The 13,035-nt window shown below is 48.1% G+C and overlaps 1 protein-coding gene across 10 annotated transcripts in view; it reads left to right on the top strand.

The window, feature by feature from the left end:
• ACLY (ATP citrate lyase) overlaps positions 1-13,035 on the top strand; it is a 48,419-nt gene that overhangs the window by 28,394 nt on the left and 6,990 nt on the right. For all 10 annotated transcript variants that reach the window (XM_042967645.1, XM_042967644.1, XM_042967643.1 and 7 more), the window contains 5 exons: positions 602-798; positions 4,689-4,770; positions 6,165-6,275; positions 10,833-10,960; positions 11,700-11,793. In XM_042967645.1, the coding sequence (XP_042823579.1) occupies positions 602-798; positions 4,689-4,770; positions 6,165-6,275; positions 10,833-10,960; positions 11,700-11,793 (612 nt within the window). The remainder of the gene's footprint in view (positions 1-601; positions 799-4,688; positions 4,771-6,164; positions 6,276-10,832; positions 10,961-11,699; positions 11,794-13,035) is intronic.

Below are 13,035 nucleotides of genomic sequence, written 5' to 3'. Positions count from 1 at the left end.
GTCACTTTCATAGTTTTAAGGGGCTAACTGGGAGATTTTCTCTGTCCACCTCCATACAACCATAGCATAATCTTTATTACTTTAATTGTAAACCAAAGGAAAATCTACCTAGGGGTTTTATTTGCCCAAAGGTCTTCAACATAGAAAGAAACTGCTCTGTGACTATTTTGTTGTTGTTTTTACTTAGTGGTTGAGTTAAAATTTTGTCCGAAGCTAAGATCTTTTAGTTAAGCAAGGGGGCTTTCATCTCAGAGGCAAGGGTGATTTTGAGCAGAGGCATACACCTGTGTTTCACACTTTAATGGGTGCTGTCACCCTTTTAGAGCCAAGGTGACTTAACCCTGAGTATACATATCTGAACGTGCAGTAGTAGTGAGCCATGTTTTACAAGTAAGGTTCTCTTTTTTTCCGCATAATGTCGCTCGCGGGAGAGATGAGATTCTTAAGCCAGAAACTCAGTGTGTAGGTGTTAACTCTCTTGGAACATTTTCTCCCCGTCCTGACCAGAGGGGGTTGAGCAGGTAGTGTTGGGCTTTGGGATTCTCCTGAGCTCTGTGGGGAGCTTACCTTTCCTCCCTGACTGCTGTTTCTGCCCTTGCAGGTTGGAGGCATCAAGCCTGGGTGCTTCAAGATTGGGAATACAGGTGGGATGCTGGACAACATCCTGGCCTCCAAGCTGTACCGCCCTGGCAGTGTGGCCTACGTCTCACGTTCTGGGGGCATGTCCAACGAGCTCAACAATATCATCTCTCGGACCACTGATGGCGTCTATGAGGGTGTGGCCATTGGCGGGGACAGGTGATCAGCTGGGCCAAGGCGGGCCTCTTACATTTGGGAGGGGCAGGCTGGGAGAGGGGAGCGGGATCCTCCAATCTCTGCTTGCTACCACTGAGTTAAGTCCATAAAACGGGCCATCTCTACCCTGTCTCAGGTCTGACATGGGCATAATATCAGAAGAAAACAGGAAAAGGTGTTTTTCAAAGGTATTTGGGCTTTGGAGGTAATTCTGTACGCTGTCTCTGTGTTGTGGCCATAGGGAGGCAGCAGAGTGCAGGGGTTGGCAGGACCAATTCTGAAATCAGACCATGGGGTTCGAGTCCCAGTTTCTCTGTTTACCAGGGAGGCGTTCTGGACAGGTCCCTTACCTTCCCTGGAGCTCTAGCATCCTTACAGATCACGTGGGTAAAACAATAGCACCCACATCATGGAGTCATTGGGAGGATTTAGTGAGGTGTTTCTAGAAGGTAGCCTGGCACTTAGCAAGTACTCAGCAGGTGTTAACTGTAGTCGGTAATAGTGAAAGGAAGAACTGTTTCTTTACTCTCTACCATGACCACACTCACACTTCTGGCTATCAAATGTTGGGATTTTTTTTCCCCCATACCAAGCAGTTCTCCAGTTCTCCGCAGATACCAGCTGGGTGTTCTACAGTTCATTTCAGTTTTGACGGTATCTACTTGGAGTCAGCACCAGATCCCACAGGTGAAGGGCCCAGTCCCACAAGACTGCCCCCACTTCAGATGCCAATCATGAGTCTGGGCTTCCGGTACTCCTGAGCAACCAGCTATACACTGGGGGTCCCTGTGCCCCACTTCTTGGGTTGGTAATTTGCTAGAATGGATTGTAGAACCCAGGAACAATCAGATAAAAGAAATGCATAGGGCAAATTATAGGGAGCAGTGCATGGAGCTTAGCTATGTCCTTTCTGGGCATGCCATCCTCCCAGCACCTTGGTGTATTCCCCAACCCACAAGCTTTCCAAACCCCTTTCTTTAGGGATTTTTATGGAGACTTCATCATGTAGGTGTGATTATTAATTCAATCTCTAGCCCTTCTCCCTTCCGCATAGAGTGGTGAGTAGGGCTGAAAATTCCAGGACTCTGATCATGTCTTGGTCTTCTAAAAAATTTTTTTTAATGTTTATTCATTTTTGAGAGAGAGATAGAATGGGCAAGGAGCAGAGAGAGAGAGAGAGAGAAGGAGAGAGAGAATCTGAAGCAGGCTGCAGGCTCTAAGCTGTCAGCATGGAGCCTGATGTGGGGCTCAAACCGACGAACCATGAGATCATGACCTGAGCCAAAATTAGACGCTTAAGCGACTAAGCCACCCAGGTGCCCCATGACTTCAGGGTCTTCTAGAGACCAGCCCCCACCCAGGAACTATGCAGGCATCCACCAAGTTGCCTTGTGAGAACAAGACACTCCTGTCACCCGGGAAATTCCAACAGACTCAGGAGCTTTCTGTAGCACCCCTGTCACTCAGAAGATTACAAGGGTTTTAGGAGCTCTGCATCAAGAACTGGGGCCAGAGACCCAGTAGATATTTCTTATTTCACAAATAGCATACTCATTGTTTTTGTTGGTGGGAACAGTAATAGTAATCAGTAGGGTCATCAATAGGGTACTATTTTGGAGTAATGCCTAGTACTTAATACCATAACACGTGTTAGCCATTGCTTTTTTTTTTTTTTTTTAATGTTTATTTTATTTTTGAGAGAGTATGAGTGAGGGAGGGACAGAGAGAGAGGGAGACAGAGAATCCCAAGCAGGCTTCACGCTGTCAATGCAGAACCCGACTTGGGGCTCGAACTCACGAACCTGTGAGATCATGATAGAATGCTCTTGAAGATCTGTAGAGAAGCATCCTTTGCCTTAAACAATCCTTTTGTAAACTCCTATAACAGGAGAAAAAAAAATACAGGTGACCCTCGAACAACATGGGTTTGAACTGCACGGGTCCACTTATAATATGCAGATTTTTGAAAATATAGTACAGCACTCCACATGTATTTTCTCATGGTTTTGTTAATAACATTCTCTTTTCTCTAGCTTACTTTAGTGTAAGAATACAGTATATAATGCGTAAACATATAAGATGTGTGTTAATTGACTGTTTTTGTTATCAATAAGGCTTCTGGTTAAGAATAGGCTATTAGGGAGGTGCCTGGAGGGCTCGGTCGGTTAAACGCCTGACTCTCAGTTTCAGCTCAGGTCATGATCTCAGAGTTTGGTGAGTTCGAGCCCTGCATTGGGCTCTGTGCTGACAGTGCAGAGCCTGCTTGAGATTCTCTCTCTCTCTCTCTCTCTCTCTCTCTCTCTCTCTCCCTCCCTCCCCCTACTTCCTTCCCTCCCTCTCTCTCTCTCTCTCTCTCTGCCCCTCCCTTACTCATGTTGTCTCTGCCTCTCTTAAATAAAGAAACTTAAAAAAAAAATCTTTAAGAACAGGCTATTAGGGGGCTCCTAGGTGGCTCAGTCAGTTAAGCATCTGACTTTGGCTCAGGTCATGATCTCATAGTTCATGGGTTCGGGCCTGGTGTTGGGCTCTGTGCTGACAGCTGAGAGCCTGGAGCCTGCTTCAGATTCTGTGTCTCCCTCTCTTTCTGCCCCTCCCCTGCTTGCTCTCTGTCTCTCGCTCTCTCAAAAATAAATATTAAAAAAAAAAAAGAATAGGCTATTAGTAGTTAAGTTTTTGGGGAGTCAGAAGTTATAGTTTGATTTTCAACTGCATGTGGTGGGGGTTAGCGTTCCTAACGCCCACATTGCTCAAGAGTCAACTATGTATATGGACCTATATATAGACCTAGCAATAGCCTGCCAATCCTGGGACATCAGGTGGCACACTGTATTATCTATTGCTGTGTTCGAAGAAAATCATGCAAACCAAGTGACTTCAAACTATAATAAAACACTCGTGGGACATCTGGGAGGCTCAGTCGAGTGTCCGATTCTTGATCTCAGCTCAGGTCATGATTCCAGGGTCATGGGATCAACCCCCCTCTCTCTCTAGAATAAAGGTTTGAAACAACAAGAAAACCCCACATTTGTCCTTATAGTTTCCGTGGGTCAGGATTCAGGGCAGCTCAAGTGGGCATTTCTGGCGTGGGGGAGGGGTGGGTTGCAGTGATGTGTGAGGTGTCAGCGATGCTGACGGCAGGCCCGAGGTGGACGTCGCTCATCCACAGGGCTGGTAAGGTGGTTCTTCTCTGTGGGCTTCTCCATAGGCTGCTTAATGTCCTCAGGACATAATGGCCAGCATCCCCCAGAGTGAGCAGTTCAAGACAGAGTGCCAGACAAGCTAGTCTTTATAACCCTGCCATGGAAGTCACTGTCCTAGAATCGCTTCTGCCACATTTTGTTTATTAGAAGCTAATCATTAAGTCTGACCCGTATTCAAGAGAAGCATGAGGTTCTACCTTCTTAAAAGAATTTGCAGCCATATTTCATTTAGTTATTATTTTAGAGAGAACATGCGAGCAGGAGGGAAGGGCAGAGAGGGAGAGGGAAAGAAAGAGAATCTGAAGCAGTCTTCACGCTTAGCTCAGATCCTGACATGGGGCTCGATCCCATGACCCTGCGATCATGACCTGAGCTGAAATCAAGAGTCAGACGCTCAACTGACTGAGCCACCCAGGCGCCCTGCAGCCATATTTTAAAACCCCCAAACATGTGCTCTCCAATCATCTCTTACTGCCAAGCGAACCTCCCCTCCCCTCCTTCTCTTCCCTTGTGCCTCATTTACTTACCACCCTCCCCACCCCCGCCATTATTCTTGAGGCATCTATGGGCCTTCACCGGACACCCACACTCACGAAGAACCTCAGAGCATTCCTGGTACTAGCATGCTTCCCACTCATGTACACACACCTCCCCGAGCCTCCTGACCCAGTGTGTTCTCTCTGCTGTCACCAGGTACCCTGGCTCAACATTCATGGATCACGTGCTACGTTACCAGGACACGCCAGGCGTCAAAATGATTGTGGTTCTTGGAGAGGTGAGTTTTGGGTTTCTTTAGAGAGAGTGGTCGTGATCAGGGGAGGGGGGCAGAGGGAAAGAGACACCTAAGCAGGCTCCACGCTCAGCATGGAGCCCAACATGGAGTTCAGTCCCATGACCCTGGGATCATGACCTGAGCCCCTGTTTTTTGTTTGTTTGATTGATTTTTAATTTTTTTTTTTTTTAACATTTATTTATATCTGAGAGAGAGAGTACATGCGCACGCAGGGGAGGGACAGAGAGAGAGAGAGAGAGAGAGAGACAGAAGATCTGAAGCAGGCTCCATGCTGTGAGCACAACTTGATGTGTAGCCCAAACTCATGACTGTGAGATCACTAATTGAGCCAAAACCAAGAGTCAGATGCTTAACTGACTGAGCCACCCAGGCGCCCCTGGTTATATATAACGTAAAGTGACGGTCCCTGGTAATTCCGCTCCCTGCCTACACTCTGGGGCTTAGAGGTTGTCACTGTTAACACTGAAAAAGTTCTTGCTTCTTGGTGTCACAAGACATTCTAGTGCCAATAGGGGGTGCCTGGGTGGCTCAGCCGGTTAGGCATCCGACTTTGGTTCAGGTCATGATCTCACGGTTTGTGGGTTTGTGGGTTCGAGCCCCGCATCAGGCTCTGTGCTGTCAATGCAGAGTCTGCTTCAGATCCTCTGTCTCCCTCACTCTACTCCTCCTCCAGCCTCTCTCTCTTTCTCAAAACTAAACATAAAAAAATTTTTTTTTTAATAAATAAAAACATAAAGAAGAAACTTTTGGCTGGCCTTGGTCTCTTGGGAAGTGCATAGCTGGAGTAAGAAGTATACTTTTTTTTGTTTGCTTTTTTTATGTTTATTTTTGAAAGAGAGAGAGAGATGGAGCACCATGGTGGGGGGGTGCGGGAGAGGGAGACAGAATCTAAAGCAGGCTGTAGGCTCTGAGTTGTCAGTACAGAGTCGACATGGGGCTCGAACTAGTCGACATGGGGCTCGAACTCCTGAACTGTGAGATCATGACCTGAACCACCTGAGTCGGATGCTGAACTGACTGAGCCACTCAGGTGTCCCAGAAGTGTACTTTTTTAGTTTGAGAGAGTCCTAGGACCTCTGTCCTTGCCTGTGCCTCTGAGCAGGTCAGATCCAATCAGATTAGATTCTGGTTAGATCAGGGACTTCAGAGGGTACCCACTGCCCTTTCACAACTCCTCCTTGCACCCCATCTCAATTTTCCAGGCTATTATTTGACCAAAGCCAGCGTCTCTTCATTTTCTAGCCAAGTTGTCAGTTAGGACTCTTGGTGCCTCTGAGCCCTGCCTGATTTGGAACAGATTTTCCTGCTGTGGTGCTGCCCACAGCAACTCTGGATGGGTTCCACTAACTAATGAGCTTTTTTTTGTTCCTTGGCAGATCGGGGGCACTGAGGAATATAAGATCTGCCGGGGCATCAAGGAGGGACGCATCACCAAGCCCGTGGTCTGCTGGTGCATTGGGACCTGTGCCACCATGTTCTCCTCTGAGGTACGGCCGGGACAGGTCACTCCTGGACAGGAAGGCCGAAGAGGGGCATTCGAGGTGAACCGTGTGGTCCTCTCATTAAGCAGCTGGTTCCTGCAATGAACGTATTTATTTGCTTGGTTCCTGCAAGGTCTGGTCAGGGTCCTGCTCTCTAGGAGGTTAAATCCAGTTGGGGGAGGCAGTCGTCAACAGATTAAGGCCAGAACAAGGCTCTGAGTCCCTGCTTGGCGTGGGGCACACTTCTGTCTGGAGGAGTTGAGATGGCTTCACAGGGAAGGTAACGCTTGCACTGAGAAGGAGTTTGCTGAGTGAAAGGGACACAGAGGAGGGAGAGCACGCACCCCAGACGCATTGCTGGGGCAGGGCGTGGGGAGAGGCTGTACGTGAAAGTGCCCGGAGGCATAAAGTGAGTGCAGCTCGTCACCGGCATCCAACAGAAATGCTCCCGGGTCGCCTGGCTCCTGCTGAGTATGGCAAGCCAGGCTGCGGCCCCAGTACTCCAGCTCACAGGACCCTCTGTCGCGAAGATGGCCCATCCAGTGATGACAAAACCGAGGAAACAAACACTTGTCCTTGATGAGTGATCAGTAGTTGGGTAGGCTCTGAGTGTGAGGCCATAAGTGCTGTGTGCAGATGAAGATAATAGTTGGCCAGAGGGCTTCCTGCAACAGTGATAATCCCTACGCTGAAGCCCTCCACCCTTCCTGCCAGTAAGCCTGTCACCCTGTTCTTTCTCCCTGGAATGCCTGCCTTCCCCTCTGATATTCCATACCCACGTCACAGGGGCAGTATTTGTGTAGTTGCAAAATGCTCCTCTCCTTCAAACCAGCGGTTCCGTTCCTGCAGATTTACCGTCGGGGTCTGCATGCAAAAATATTTCAGCATGCGTGCAAGGATACTCGCAATGTTGTAAGGGCAGAAAGCGGAACGGCCTGAATGCTGCTGGCCAGGAGAGGGTATGTCATCCTGGCGCCAGCCATGTGATAGAAACCCAGGCAGGCAGGAGAAGAATGAGGTAGATCTTGATGTGTTGGTATAGAAAGAATATGTTACATCAAGTATTAATGGTGTGAGGTTTTTTTTTTTTTTTTCCTTCCCAAGTAAATAAGAGGAAAGGGGCAGGTCATAGAATCATGCCTGTCTTTCAGACATGACCTCTACTCTCACAGGCTAGAATCAGCTCTAGGTGGATCTGTGTGACCAGGGCAGGTCATTTGGCCTCTCCGTGCCTCAGTTTCTCGAGGTGTAAAATGGGGCTGATTCTGGGTTGTTGTGTGGCTTACGTAAGAAAGTAATTGAGGGGCGCCTGGGTGGCTCAGTCGGTTAAGCAACTGACTTTGGCTCAGGTCGTGATCTCACGGTTCATGGGTTCAAGCCCCGAATCGGGCTCTGTGCTGACAGCTCAGAGCCTGGAGCCTGCTTCAGATTCTGTGTCTCCTTCTCTCTGCCCCTCCCCTACTTGTTCTCTCTCTCTCTCTCTCTCTCTCTCTCAAAAATAAATAAAATGTAAAAAAAAAAAATTTTTTTTTTAAAAGAAAGTAATTGGAAAGGTCTGGCACATGCAGGTTTTAGCAGATACTTGTTTCCATTCTTTAATTCACCTATTCCATGAAGCTCTTCATGATCCTTCTGGACTGTTTTCCTCTCCACCTCAGCAGCCAAAAGTAATTCCTCCCTCCCCCTGCATTGTTTCTCTTAACCAGCTCTCCATTACCAGCCCTTCACCTCCCTACCCCTACTATGCTGAGGACACCCCCAAGAGGTCAAGGACCTAACTCTTCTGTTTCTGGCTGGGCACTGCTCATCACCCCAGGGATAGGACAGGTCCTCAAGGTGTTTTATTTTTGTTTTTCCATTAATTTTTTTTTAATGTTTTATTTATTTTTGAGACAGAGAGAGACAGCATGAGCAGGGGAGGGGCAGAGAGAGAGGGAGACGCGGAATCCGAAGCAGGCTCCAGGCTCTGAGCTGTCAGCACAGAGCCTGACGTGGGGCTCGAACTCACAAACCGCAAGATCATGACCTAAGCGAAAGTCGGACGCTTAACCGACTGAGCCACCCAGGCGCCCCTTTCCATTAATTTTTTAAAAGTTAATTTTAAGAGAGAGAGAGCACATGTGAGTAAAAGCTGGGGAGGTGCAGAGAGAGAATGCCCAAGCAGGCTCTGCACTGCCAGTGCAGGGCCCTCTGTGGGGTTCGAACTCACAAACTGTGAGATTGTGACCTGAGCCAAAACCAAGAGTCAGATGCTTAATGGACTAAGCCATCCAGGCATCCCTCAATTAATTTTTTAAAACATTACAAAATTTCAGGCCTATACAAATGGAGTATAGTACAGTGACTACCCAGCTAATGAGTGATTTTTGATTTCTTAAACAGGTCACATGACCTTGCAGAACTTTCTGCCCTGTAGAGGAGGTAAGATAGGTATACAACAAAATCTCCACATGTTGGCAAGCAGAGTCGCTCCTCAGGAAGACAGAATTCAGAACTGGGCAATGGGAGTAGAGACCAGGGGTATTGGCGAGGTGGCACTTTTCAGAACTGTGTTCCATAGAACACCGGTCCAGTAGCAGTGGTCCTCAAAACAAAAACCAACCAGAAAGGGGAGCTTCTATAAATTATGAATATGTAGTGTAATCTCCCTTTTTAAAACTTTGATTTTAGCTTTGAGGAATCTCAGAATTAAACCTATTGAACTTCTTGAACTCAGCATTTTCTATTTGTTTGCATATAGAATCTCTTTTCCTTCCCACCCCTTCCACCATGCAGGTTCAGTCCTATAAAGAATGCATTGGGAGCCTACGATTTAAAGCATACGTTTTTGGGTTGGGTGTTGCTAACCAGAGCTGTAGTTCAGAAGTGATTTTCAACACTTAAGGCCCCTTTTGTTATGCCTAGTGGGTAAGAGCACTGGGAGAGGCCATATTGCCTGACTTCAGATACTACCATATCCTACCTGTGTGGCCTTGGGCAGGTTACTTTACCTCTTTTATTTACCACTTTTGTTTCTTTTCTTATTGGAAGTAGCCGTAGCTACCGAAAGATGAAGCGAGTAAAGCACATAGAAGAGTGAGTGGATGTAGTTATTCAAACAGATTAAGTATTTTTATGATTACCTGCCTCCCCCCACCCTGACTGGGGCTTTGTAGTACATCTCATGTCATTACCTCATTTTCCCCATTGCGTGGTCAAAGACACAATTACTTAGCTCTTTGGTTGGTTTTCTCTTCCCTATTGCTCCCTTCCCGTAGCCAATCACCCCCTGTGCCCTTGGGCTTAGAGTTTACCTCACTGTGCGCTCAGGCAGAAGGGGGCATTGCTTATCGGCTCCAGGTGATTGTTGCCCTGTGGGAATATAGACCTGGTGGTGCACGATCTGACTATTTATTTATTTATTTATTTTTATTTTTAAAAACCATTTTATTTTTTAAGTACTCTGCCCCCATCATGGGCCTTGAACTCATGACCCCAAGATCAAGAGTGGCATGGTCCATGGATTAAGCCAGCTAGGCGCCCCACAATCTGACTTAGAAAAAAAACTTTTTAATATATTTTTTTAAATGTTTGTTTATTTTTGAGAGAGAGACAGAGCTCTAGCAGGGGAGGGGCAGAGAGAGAGGGAGACACAGAATCTGAAGCAGGCTCCAAGCTCCAAGCTGGCACAGAGCCCAACACGGGGCTTGAACTCATGAACCGGGGCTTGAACTCATGAACCGTGAGATCATGACCTGAGCTGAAGCCAGATGCTTAACTGACTGAGCCACCCAGGTGCCCCTCCACAATGTGACTTTTTAAAAAGAAGCCAGGGGGCGCCTGGGTGGCTCAGTCGGTTAAGCGCCCAACTTTAGCTCAGGTCACGATCTCGCGGTCCGTGAGTTCGAGCCCCGCGTCAGGCTCTGGGCTGATGGCTCAGAGCCTGGATCCTGCTTCCGATTCTGTGTCTCCCTCTCTCTCTGCCCCTCCCCCGTTCATGCTCTGTCTCTCTCTGTCCCAAAAATAAATAAACGTAAAAAAAAAAAAAAAATTAACTTTTTTTAAAAAAAAAGAAGCTAGGAATTTGTACTTTTACGTGAGAATTTTTTTTTTTTTTTATTGGACTTGTTTTATACAAAGTATGTGCAGGACAATCAGATCCTGTTTGTGAGGATCAGCTCAACCTGTGGTTGCCAGCCTGCGCCTTCACTTCTCACAGTGGTTCACAACTACCAGCCGTTCTCCATCCTCCCCCTCAACCGCTGCCAGGGGGGCAGGGGGAGCTGAGTGCAGGTGTTTGTGGAGTTGGGCCGCCAGGCTTTGTGTTCTGGCTCCGATACACACCAGCGGTGTGACCCTCAGTAAGCTCCTGAACTTCTTGGTGCCTCAGTTTCCTCTTCTGTAAATCGAGCGTTATTTGGCGTCCCTGTTGAGTGAGCCTGTGTGAGGCTTGAATGAGGCGATTCACTATAGAGTGTTTAACAGGGTCCGGCCTGTAATCGGTACCGACATTCCGGAGCCTTTGTAGCCTTTCCCCGGAGGGATTCACAAGCTGGGTAAAAGCTGCTCCCCATTGCCTTCCAGGTACAGTTTGGCCATGCTGGAGCTTGTGCCAACCAGGCTTCTGAAACTGCAGTAGCCAAGAACCAGGCTTTGAAGGAGGCAGGGGTGTTTGTGCCCCCAAGCTTCGATGAACTGGGAGAAATCATCCAGTGAGTGGACTGTGGGGAGGACACCAGCCTCCGGTTCCCTTTCCAGAACACCCCCTTCCCCCTTCCCCCCCCCCTCTGGTTCCCTTTCCAGAACACCCCCTTCCCCCTTCCCCCCCCACTCCGGTTCCCTTTCCAGAACACCCCCTTCCCCCTTGCCCCCCCCCCCCCCCAGGATAGCAGCTGCTGTGACACAGAGGTGACAGTGTGTCAGCGTGCTGGAGTGTTAGAGGTGTTAGGTATGGAGTGTAACTGTTGAGATAGTCTGAAATCTTTACCCTCTTTTTGGTTTTTGTTTTGTTTGTAGGCACAGCAGTTACAGGCCATTCAGACTGCTATTAAAACATGTTCGCTTTCTGAGCCTACCTACTTAGCTGTCCCTTAAATAAGAGATGAGCATAGAAACATTTAGAAAGTGTCAGCCCTAATCGATTGATAAACAATGGCTACCCATTGTGTCTTCTCCTTCCTCCCCTCTGTCCTTCCTTGGCCTCCAGATTCAGCTTTCTATAAAGCCCCGTGGGGTTGGGTGTGGGGGTGGGGGAGAGTCTTGGCCAGAACCTGTTTTCATTTGGTCTGTAGGAATCCACCTGGTGTAGGGCATTGCCAGGAGGGGCTACAAAGCTAGGAAACCTGGAGTTTTGGGGTTAGATGGAGCAACGTTCCTAGGATGGCTTAGAAGAGCCCAGAAGCATAAAATGCACATGGATGTCTTCTCTCCTTGCCTTCCCCCGCCTCTCAGGTCTGTGTACGAAGATCTTGTGGCCAAAGGAGTCATCGTACCTGCTCAGGAGGTGCCGCCTCCAACGGTGCCAATGGACTACTCCTGGGCCAGGGTAGGTGACGCTGAGGGGTGGGTTTCCTGTTGATTTGGCTGCAGTCCCTGGAAACCAGGCCCTGCCCTACTAGCTGGGGGCAACCCTGTAATCACTGCTCTGGCCTCCAAACCATGCCCCCGACGGCAGCTCTACTCCAAGGGCATAGATTAGAAAAAACCCACAGCAAGTATTCTTTGATTCCAGACCCTCCTTGTGTCCTGGAGCTTGTGAGCTGGCCCCTTCTGACCAACGGGTAAAACAGATACAGGGCCCAAGAGGGCGAAGGGCAGCATGTATGTCCCACAGCCTTGTGGCCTGGTTGGAAATGGGGGCTGAGGACAGACAACGCCCCCTAGAGTTGTTTGCACTTGCTGAGGGGTTTCTGGGTGAAGTAGAGTGTCTACTCTGGCTGCTTGTCTAAGCGGCAGAGATGAAGAGCTAATGTTCGAAGTACACGAGAACTCTCTGAGATCAGATCAGTTTTTATTTGTTTATTTATTTCTTTTTAATGTTTTATTTATTTATTTTTAAAAAATGTTTTATTTATTTTTAAGACAGACAGACCATGAGTGGGGAGGGGCAGAGAGAGAGGGAGACACAGAATCCCAAGCAGGCTCCAGGCTCTGAGCTGTCAGCACAGAGCCCGATGTGGGTCTCGATCTCACAAACTGTGAGATCATGACCTGAGCCGAAGTTGGACGCTTAACCAACTGAGCCACCCAGGCACCCCAATGTTTTATTTATTTTTGAAAGAGAGCAGGAGCAGGAGCGGGGAGGGACAGAAGGGAGCAGAAGATCCAAAGCGGGCCCTGTGCTGACGGCAGCAAGCCCGATGTGGGGCTCGAACTCACAAACAGAGATCGTGACCTGAGCTGACGTTCGGACGCTTAACCAACTTAACCACCCAAGTGCCCCTGAAATCAGTTTTTTAAAAGACCACTACAAAAATGGGTAGGAAATGGCCTTTCAACCTGAAAAAATGCTCAGTCTCACTCATTATAAGAAGGTGCCAAAGTAAAAGCTGTGATACCAGTTTTCCCCTTTTGAGGTCAACAAAGAAAACAGTTCTTTGATAATATGTTGTGTTTGTATGGGTGTGTGGAACTTTGTGCGTTTGTTCCTTGAAGGTGGGTGTGGAACTTGGCACCACCCTTTCTGAAAGGCCATTGGGTAATATCAGATTTCAGAGCGCTGGCACCTGGAGTGCCTGGCTGTGTCTGTTGGTGGAGTGTGCGACTCTTGACCTGATACTTGTGAGTT

Source organism: Panthera tigris, chromosome E1 (genome assembly GCF_018350195.1).
Source record: "Panthera tigris isolate Pti1 chromosome E1, P.tigris_Pti1_mat1.1, whole genome shotgun sequence".
Classification (NCBI taxonomy): domain Eukaryota; kingdom Metazoa; phylum Chordata; class Mammalia; order Carnivora; family Felidae; genus Panthera; species Panthera tigris.
The sequence above is the reverse complement of the archived record's forward strand: the minus strand, read 5'-3'. Positions and strand labels throughout refer to the sequence as shown.